The sequence below is a fragment of the Podarcis tiliguerta genome (assembly GCF_965153285.1).
Source record: "Podarcis tiliguerta genome assembly, chromosome: 5".
Classification (NCBI taxonomy): domain Eukaryota; kingdom Metazoa; phylum Chordata; class Lepidosauria; order Squamata; family Lacertidae; genus Podarcis; species Podarcis tiliguerta.
In genome coordinates, this window is record NC_139538.1 from 8,901,666 (window position 1) to 8,911,853 (window position 10,188).

General features: G+C 46.5%; 1 protein-coding gene across 11 annotated transcripts in view; it reads left to right on the forward strand.

Moving 5' to 3' along the window:
• The window catches only part of MCF2L2 (MCF.2 cell line derived transforming sequence-like 2), a 206,138-nt gene that overhangs the window by 72,517 nt on the left and 123,433 nt on the right, over positions 1-10,188 (forward strand). For all 11 annotated transcript variants that reach the window (XM_083441929.1, XM_083441932.1, XM_083441938.1 and 8 more), the window contains 4 exons: positions 501-692; positions 1,492-1,669; positions 8,033-8,136; positions 9,119-9,207. In XM_083441929.1, the coding sequence (XP_083298055.1) occupies positions 501-692; positions 1,492-1,669; positions 8,033-8,136; positions 9,119-9,207 (563 nt within the window). The remainder of the gene's footprint in view (positions 1-500; positions 693-1,491; positions 1,670-8,032; positions 8,137-9,118; positions 9,208-10,188) is intronic.

Sequence of the window (10,188 nt, forward strand, 5' to 3'; positions counted from 1 at the left end):
ATTGCCCAGAGGAAAGGCTTGGCAGAGTGATTTGACAGGATTAAGGTCTTGACACCTTGCTTGAGGGATTATGGAGGACAGGGGAGGTGTCATGGAGTCCTAGAGAAATTGAGCAAATTGGCACGTTGATTTTCTATGAATTTTATAGATTTTAGTCCCTTTTGACATTGACAATTGGAAATAAATGGATATATTGTAGCGAAGGAGGTGCAGAAGACATGCCCCCCCTTCCGTATCAGGAATAATATGTGGAATCTGCAACACAGCAATGGTGTTGGATTGCCCCCCTGCCCTTCCCAAAAAGTGCCACTGCTCGTGTGGGGTAGCCAAAGAGGACAAAGCTCCTGCACATTTAATAGTTGCATTGAAGGCATGCACTTATTAAAGGTACAAGAGCCCTCTCCACTTTTTTCACTGGGCTGCTCTTTGCCCAGACTAGAAAGACTGAAGACTCCTTAACATTAGACGTTCTTAACAGCACACTTTTTCCTCCTTTCAAGGCAAGCCAATGGTGTGAAGCTGGGATCTACCTCTTAGCTTCCCAAGCTGTAGACAAGTGTCAGTCGCAAGAGGGAGCTGAAACGGCACTTTGTGACATCGAGAGATTCCTGGAAACCGCCAAGGACCACCAGCTGTTGACTGCAAAGGAGTTCTACAATCAGTTTGATACGATTCTGACGCCAGAGATCAAGGTAAGGGCACTGGAAGAGCCTGGCTGCTGGATTAGACCAAAGGCCTTCCTGCTTAGGCCAGTGTTCTGTTTCCCAAAGTGGCCAGCTAGATGCCTCTGGGAAGCCCGCAAGCAGGCCGTGAGGGCAACAGCACTTTCCCCCCTTGTGATTCTGGCATTCAGAGTCATAGGCTGCCTCCGGCCTGCCAGTATTTTGCAAGAGGTATTCAAGCACATTCCAGAAATTTAGGTTTCCCCCATTAAAGTGGGTTAAAGCTCTCTGGTGCAAGAAAGTCGGAACAGCGAGGGACTGCAGGGGTTCCAGTGCTTCTCCAGGTTTGGTTTCCTTGGAGTGAAGGTCAATGGAGACTGCGGAGTCTTGAGGATTATTTACAAACATGTGCAACCTGAGCATAGGATGGAGGGGTTCACAGTCTTAACACCTCAACAGATCCTTCTTCCCCGCTTGCTTTCCAGGGGAGCTGCAAGTCTAGCAAAGAGCAGACCAATAGCTATCCATCTCTCACACACAACTCCCACATGCCCAATTCCCCTTGACATATTGTTCTCCCTCCTAGAAGAGGTGAGATAAGGCTCATCCATTTGTGTCTATAGCAACAGAGCGGACCTCTGTGCATATGGTAAATAGTAGTACTTAACTGGCCAGCCAAAGCCATCAGTTTAACAAAGGAACTGGTTTGGTTGGTTTCACCTTACAGTTTCAAAGCAGGCCTGGAAGGGGTTCAGGGTCTCATCCAGATGGACACACATACCCTCCGCCAAACCCATAATGATATTCTGCACCTGCCTTCTTCCACCAGAGCAATGCCCAAAGAGTTCTACAAAAGCTGGAAGATGTGCAAGAAATGTTTGACAAGAGGCAAGTGAGCCTGAAGAAGCTGGCAGCCAAGCAGACCCGCCCAGTGCAGCCCGTTGCCCCACATCCTGAGTCGTCACCAAAGCGAGCATCACCCAAAAGCATCCGGCCAGCCACATTAGGTAAGGCATCACCCAAAAGCATCCGGCCAGCCACATTAGGTAAGGCACTGGAAATATTTAGCCAGGGCTATCCTCTTAACATGGCACGACAAAGGGTGGGAAGGAGCCCTGTTGGAAAAGTTACCTGTGAATTAAGAGTTGCAAGAGAACCAAACAAAAGAAACCAATTCTTTGGAACATGGTATGGTTTTATTGAGTATGTAAAGGATGACTCAGGGACGCGGGTGGTGCTGTGGGTTAAAGCCTCAGTGCCTAGGGCTTGCCAATCGAAAGGTCGGCGGTTCGAATCCCCGCGGCGGGGTGCGCTCCCACTGTTTGGTCCCAGCGCCTGCCAACCTAGCAGTTCGAAAGCACCCCTGGGTGCAAGTAGATAAATAGGGACCGCTTACCAGTGGGAAGGTAAACGGCGTTTCCGTGTGCGGCTCTGGCTCGCCAGAGCAGCGATGTCACGCTGGCCACGTGACCCGGAAGTGTCTTCGGACAGCGCTGGCCCATTTGAGTGAGATGGGCGCACAACCCTAGAGTCTGTCAAGACTGGCCCGTACGGGCAGGGGTACCTTTAGCTTTACCTAAAGGATGACTCGCACCATTTGGACCCGCACCCAGCTTTCAGAAGTCTGTGGTTGGTTTGATGAAACACATATGATGATCCTCCCTCTCCCTATATGCTATCTCTCTATACCAATGTGTAAACTCAAAACATGACTTTCCATTTTCTGTTTATTAAGTAATGTTTAAATATGCGCCGAACAGTCCCTTCCCCCGCTCCGATCCTGACCACTCTTTTGTTTATTGCTTTTTTTGTACTGCACATTTTTAAAACAAAATGCCTGATTAAGATTTGTAAGCTACATTGTACAATTATCCCAAATCTTTGCATTTTCTTAAAACCAATAAAAATTGCTTTTAATAATGTTAAGAACAACAATAGACATTAGGTATGGCAAAGAATGGGATGTTTAGTGAGCCTTCTGTCCCTTTTGAATCCAAGGCTTGAAAGACATGCCTGCACTTCTGGGGGGCTGGCATTTATAAGTGATTGATTCCACCTTTCTCCCGAGTGTAGGACCCAAGGTGGCTCGAAGCATAAATTAAAATGGACAGAGGCAAAGTACACATTACAAATTTATATCCGTTGTATGTGCTTTGGCTCTGTCCATTTTACCGTATTTTTCGCCCTATAGGACGCACTTTTCCCCCTCCAAAAATGAAGGGGAAATCTGGGTGCGTCCTATGGGGCGAATGCAGGCTTCGCGGACCTCTCCGCAAACAGCAGGAGCGCTCCCGCTGCTGGCGGAGAGGTGCCTGCATGCCGAAGCCTGCGCGCGCTGAGCTCAGCGCGCCCAGGCTTCGCGGACCTCTCCGCTAGCAGCGGGAGCGCTCCCGCTGCTGGCGGAGAGGTGCCTGCATGCCGAAGCCTGCGCGCGCTGAGCTCAGCGCGCCCAGGCTTCGCGGACCTCTCCGCTAGCAGCGGGAGCGCTCCCGCTGCTGGCGGAGAGGTGCCTGCATGGCGAAGCCTGCGCGCGCTGAGCTCAGCGCGCCCAGGCTTCGCGGACCTCTCCGCTAGCAGCGGGAGCGCTCCCGCTGCTGGCGGAGAGGTGCCTGCATGCCGAAGCCTGCGCGGGCTGAGCTCAGCGCGCCCAGGCTTCGCGGACCTCTCCGCTAGCAGCGGGAGCGCTCCCGCTGCTGGCGGAGAGGTGCCTGCATGCCGAAGCCTGCGCGCGCTGAGCTCAGCGCGCCCAGGCTTCGCGGACCTCTCCGCTAGCAGCGGGAGCGCTCCCGCTGCTGGCGGAGAGGTGCCTGCATGCCGAAGCCTGCGCGGGCTGAGCTCAGCGCGCCCAGGCTTCGCGGACCTCTCCGCTAGCAGCGGGAACGCTCCCGCTGCTGGCGGAGAGGTGCCTGCATGCGGAAGCCTGCGCGCGCTAAGCTCAGCGCGTCCAGGCTTCGCGGACCTCTCCGCTAGCAGCGGGAGCCAGCACTGGGCTCCCACGGCTTGCAGAGAGCTGCCTGTTTGGGGGCTGGGGTCGGGGGAAGCTCGGGCTTCCCCAACCCCGCGCCTGGGGGGGAAATAATTTTTTTCCTTTATTTCCCCCCAAAAAAACTAGGTGCGCCTTATGGGACGGTGCGTCCTATAGGGCGAAAAATACGGTAATTTATGCTGCGAACCGCCTTGGGTCCTACACTCGGGAGAAAGGTGGAATCAATCAAGCCACTTAAAATCATAAGGGGAGGAAAGGTATAGCACCCACCCTCAGGAAACCCTGCCAGAACAGCCAGTTAGTGGCCAAAGACCTGTTGGAACAAAGAAGGATTTGCCTGCTGGGGAAAGGATTGTAAAGAGGAGCTGGCATAACCTGCAGCAACCTTGTTGATGGAGTGTGAGTCTAGATAGAATTTTCCATGCACCGATATGCTGAGGCCATCTTCTGTGCACCCAGTTTGCCCTTCAGCTACATTTACGATGCATGTGGAAGCAATGTCACAACTCCCTTAGCACGCCACAAATACTGCACATGTGTGCTCAAGTCCATATCCACAGATTTGTGCAGTTCAGCCGCACCAATTGGCTCCCGGAAGCTGACATAGCAGCTTCGTTTTGAAGGGAAACGCAGCTGGAGTCCGTCCAGTCCTTCTAAGCATAATAAAACCCGAAGCGAGTCATATCCCATGTCCAAATATCCGGCTGTCTGTTGGATCCATCATGGCATCCCACATTGTTGGTGGTGTGCAAAAAGGAAAGAAAACCGCTTAATGAAAAGCGTCTGGAGCAAAGATGAAAGTAGAGCGAGCCAGGGGGAGATTAGCTGACTCAGGAAATGCTGCAGATGTGAATTCCATCGCTGTCTCTTGGGGAAGCCACTAGCTCCTTACAACCTCGAATGTTTATTTTAAAAACAGAAGTGAGGGAAAGGCCTTCTCTTTCTTTTTTTGGCTCCCTCTGTATAGGGAAGTTGTAACATATGTCAAAGTTAGGACGGGAGATTGAAACCCTGATCACCAAGGTTTCCTCTTATTCAGGGATGCTTTTATAGTATAAGTGGCCTCACTGGAGATTCCTCTCAAAATCAATAAAAAGAACAAAGCCCCTATCATTCCCGCCTCCAGGAATAGCTGAATTAGCTATTATGGTATAGTTTATTTATATACAACTTTTTAGCCCAGAGGTTCCCAAAGGGCTGAACAGCATTAATATGTATTTGCCAAAATAAATATACAATAAAAGTACAATATATAACATACGTCAATCAAAATAATATAAGACAGTGGCTGCATTTTCTATGGGCAACATCATGAACGGTATTATTATGCTAAGTGCCTAACAGAATACATTCTATACATCTGCAGTGTTGTGAGTTTTGGTGGGGTTGTCAGGCACTGGCAAAATAATGTGAATGTTCTTTATTGGCTGTGAATGATCTCTAATACCCTGGAAATCGAACTCCCCTTTCCTGTCTAAGCAGTAAAAACAGAGATTCACTGAGCCCTCAGAACATGGTTAGTGTGCTGGGCTTGGCCCGGTTCAAAGCACTACTGCTCAAACCTTATTTCCATAAACCTTGTAACAAATGTTTACAAGAGGTTGCTATGATCATTGCCTCGTTGCAGGCTAATGCTGAGAGAAAGAGCAGCTTTCCTACGGCCATGCAATGAGCTCAGTGAGATATGAACCCATAGAGATTTGGGGGTCTGGTTCTTGGCCACACGACACCATCACTTGCCATTAAGCTGTGCAGATCTGCCAGTTTCATTAAGAGTCCTCATCCTATTGTTGCCTATTCCTGGCAGCAAGTTCTGGGGTTCTCATATGTATGCATCTTAGTTGGCCCCCGTGAGAACTGAGAGCTGCACTTAGATGGACCTTTGGCCTGACCCACCAGGCTTCTCTTATGATCTCAACTTCTGCAAACTTGGAGATTCGCAATGCCGGCCTTCTTCAACCTGTTGCCCTTCAGATGCTTTGGCTAATGAGTCCCATCACCCCCAGCCAGCATTGGAAGGTACCAGGTTGGTGGTGAAGGCTGCTTATGCAATCATGCTTATCCACCTGGTAATCAGCTAGCAAATGTTACAGCTACCCAATCTTCGACCTAAGAAGTGCACCACCATGTCCACATGATGGTCAGTGTTTACCTTTCCAACGAGATTTAGTCTGCAGCCCTATTCAGGGTTTTTTGTGGTTGTACTTAATGCATCAACCTGGGAAGGTAGTCCCTCTAGGAGAAGGAAAACTCTGACCCTAAGTTTCCACTGCCTTGTGGGCAGTGTTCGAAACTCCCATTGTTCTAGGCGCATTTTGCGAAAGGGAATTTCATTAGTGCAGTTTCTGAGCTCTGGGTGCAGTAGCGCACCTAAGATTTCAGATTAAAACTGCAGAGTGGAAGGAAAGGAGGACCTTTTTCTGCCTCCCCACTTCTGGCTACTCTCTGAAGACTGAAGAAAAGACCCTCTTAAGAATATTAGGGGGTGGGCAGGAAAAAGACTAGATCATGTGAAAAAGGTACTTAATATTTTAGCTGCAGTTCATTCGTTTTCAGCTTTGTATTCTTGTTATAAAAAAGCGTGCCTAGGCATTCCATTGTTGCACCCATAACCTAGGTTTAAGGTGCCATTTAGCTCCTAGCTTTCGTATCTCACTTTCTAACACTGCTTGTGGGATATCTTTGGGAGAAGAAAAGACTAAGGAATAAACCAGGCATAAGCAAACTCCGGCCCTCCAGATGTTTGGGACTACAATTCCCATCATCCCTAGCTAACAGGACCAGTGGTCAGGGATGATGGGAAATGTAGTCCCAAACATGTGGAGGGCCAGAGTTTGCCTATGCCTGGAATAAACCCTACACAAATCCAGAGTGGAGTCCTTAAGATGGTTGGATGAAGCTTTGTACGCCTCATTCTGGCAACTCCTGCAGCCAAGCTGGTGCCAAATGTATTGCTCTGCATTCCTTTGGACCTCAGCAGTAAGGCCAAGAGGGAAGTCTTGTCTGGGCAGCCCAGGACCTCCATACACACTGCCCAGGCTTGTGGTTTGACGTCACACCGAGGCACACTCCATTGTCTCTTGAGACAGATGGGTGCCAACAACAACCTATGCATCACAATGGTCATAGTCCAGGAGGAACCAACACGGAACCCCCAGAGATGTTGTTGAACTACAGCTCCCATCATCATCTTTTACCCATTGATCATGCTGGTTGGGGATGATGGACATTGTAGTTGTACAACATATGAAGGATACAATGATGGCTCCTCCTGCAATAATCAGATGTTTCAGATAAAAGAATACATATTCCATGCTGTCATGTTGGCACAGGTACAGGGAGGGGGAAACTGGAATGGAAGGGTGGGTGATTCACATGCGTGCTCTCGGTAGCAGGGTGCAAGGGCGCACCTGAGTAAGGGAAAGGCGCCATATAAAAACCAAAATGTTCCTATTATTTTGATGGGCAACCTTGAGGAAGGCAAACTGGTTTCTTTCTCACCAGCATTACTGGCTGTGAAGGAGGTTTTAATTAAAGGCAACTAGGACCTATTCTCTCTCTCCTTCATTCCTTCTATGAACATCTTTTATGCTGCCATAAAAGGTTTGCACATTGGAGCTCAAAATGCAAGACCTAAACATTCTAAATTGCTCTTCCATTCATCCAACCCTTCACTTCTAAGGCAGGGCAGTTTCTTCCAACTCCATCTGCAGACCCCTTCACTGTATTCCACCATAATCCATCCCTAAGGGCTTCCCTGTTTTCAAGGGACAAGTGAAAGGAAGAGCGATAATGAACTCAGTTTTGTGCGCAAATGGGCTCAGATCCAAGTCAAACACTATATAGCCGTGTCCTCTCACCCCTTATCTGTTCAGGAATAACAATAGCTGGTTCATTTTTCTACTCTCATAGTAACTATGTTGTTTCATCCACATGCGGAACAGTTATTTCCCATGTTGTTTCTCTGTCGGTAATTTCAACCCTCCCTGCATCTCATTAATGAGAATGAGCCTCTCATACTTGGTTGGATTGAATGATCATACATGGGTGAACCAATATTTATTCAATGTGTTTCAAATTTATGCACCAAAATTACAGCAGCTTCTAAAAAGCTCCATTCTCACCAGCTGGGACAAATGACTGTTCAAATGGCAATATAAAATACAATGTAAGAAATAAAAGCAGCAATTAAATGCAATTAAAAATCAATAGTAATATTTAATCCTGCCTTGCCCCGGACCACCTAAATGAAGTTCACAGACTGTAGAGTACAAACCCCTGCTCTGAAGTGACCCAACACTTCATGGTCTTGGTTTCATGGGGGGGACTTTTCTGGTAGTGCTGCATTTTCTGATACTATATGGGGCTTTTTGTCTTATTTCAGCTGCCAACAGGAAATCAGTAGAAATTTCTAGTCCTCCCAAATCCATCTCTGAAGCAGACTTGTCGAAAAAGAAAAGTGTAAAGAAGATGAAAGGTGGAATTAAGGTAGGAAGGTCGTTTCTTACTTTGGGTACAGTCTCCAAGCGAGAAAAACCAAGTTACCACCACTATTTTTTGCTTAGTGCCTAGCTTTTTGATAAAAATATTCATGGCAGAGTCTTAAACTCTGAAAATGTCCTAAGCCGCTTCCATCTCTCCTTGCCCCCATTCTGAGCATTAAAAGATTTTAATTTCAGGGGGTGATTTTTCAGTATCACTGTCTCACAGTAAACAAAGAGGCAATCATACTTAGACCCATAAATTATGAGTGTCTCCTGTTGCTTTGTTTATCAGCTTCATTGTTCTAATAAATTAAATCCAGGTGGAAAATGAAGAAAAGCTCTAAAACAAGTAACTGTAGAAATTAAAATTCCAAGTCCAAGGAATAAAGTTTCTAAGATCTGTTAAAACAACAACAACACTGAATTTATTCAGCACGTAGAATTGGATCATTTAGCAGCCTATGGGAGGATGGTGATGGGCTTAACCACGTCTTTTTAGGCTATAATAAAAACTGCAACAGGGAAGGGGCCATAGCTCAGCCATAGAAAAAAACACTGACCAAGATCAATCTAGTGCAGAAAGGATCAAGAAACAGGTGGTGACTTTGCTCGAGATCCCAAAGAGCCACTGAGAGTTGTCAGAACAGGAACCAACAGTCTGACTTCATATAAAACTTCCTATGAGCTTACAGATACTAGAAATCTTTTCCACTAGAATTCTTCAGCACAAAAATCATTGTACACACAGCAACAAAAGTGTATTATGAGCATACATGTGACTTCTTATTGATCTACATCATGAATAGGACATGCTACTAAGCAGGAATTTTGTAGCATGTGTGTCTCCAAGATACTGGCTGTTCTGGAGACAGACCACACTAGCAAGCCACTACTGACTGCTATCTGGCTGTTATTATATAGAGCAAAGTATTGTAGATGAAAAGAAGCCTTTAGTCAGACATCTCTGCTTTGTGTTCATTTTCCAGATTGAAGTAATGCATGAAGCAAGTCAGGGAGGTTCCAGCAGAGTCTTAGTGATGAGCGAAAGTGAAGAAAATCTTTCCACCAGGAGGAGGTAAGGATGAAACCAATTTCTACCAGAAGAAATAATTAGTTTAAAGAAAAAATACATTTTTTGCATCGCAACCCATGTTTTGCTGATATACTGCATTTATATGCCGCCTTTCTGCAAAGGCCCCCAAACAGGTGATTTACAGTACAACAGACTGTGAGTTATAACTTAGACCTGCTCTGCCAGCAGACATTTACGACCTTTTAATGAGTATTCACAAACTTTCTTAATGCCTTGAATAACAAGCTTCTGCGCTCAAAATAGGGTAACACTGTCCACTGTTCTCTGGAGTTAAGGCAGGGAGTTGAAAGCACCTGTAAAAGGAGCAAGTGATATGGACTGTATGCATTAGCTACATTTGTTTGTAATGGTAAACCATGGCTCAGTGCTACGTAGATGAGCCTGAACAAATTCCTGCACAGTGGTTTTTTGCTTGTCTTCCCTCATCCTCTCTTGGAAGAGTTAAGTTTCACTTTTACTTAGCATGTAAGAAAATAGTAAAATAATAAAATCTGTCATAAACAAATACGACTTTTTCAAATGACGTTTCTCTGGTATTTGTGACATTTAGTATTGCACAAAGCACACTGCAAAAACCGATAATCCTCTTGCATGCAAGTAAGGGTGGGAGAGGTTTAATTTTGATGTTTAACACATCTAGATTTGGTAAATTCTACACGTTATTAGTAAAAAACATCTCTTTGCCTTTGCACAGCAGACTAGTAGCTTACACAGTAAAGGTGGTTAATGGTTAATTCCATTTCAGAGATGGAAACCAGATCTTTCTCCCACCACCTTTCTGGAGTGCAATTTTCTAAACCAGGAAGTAAGATAATCTCTCACTAAAGGTCACATTTCTGCAACAGGACCAAGTGAAAGGGCCCGGACATTGTTTTGATATACACTTTCCAGTCTGCTGACAAGTGTGTATCCTGATACGTGAAGACTTTAGGGATGTGCACAATTCAGTGGAAGATTGGAACC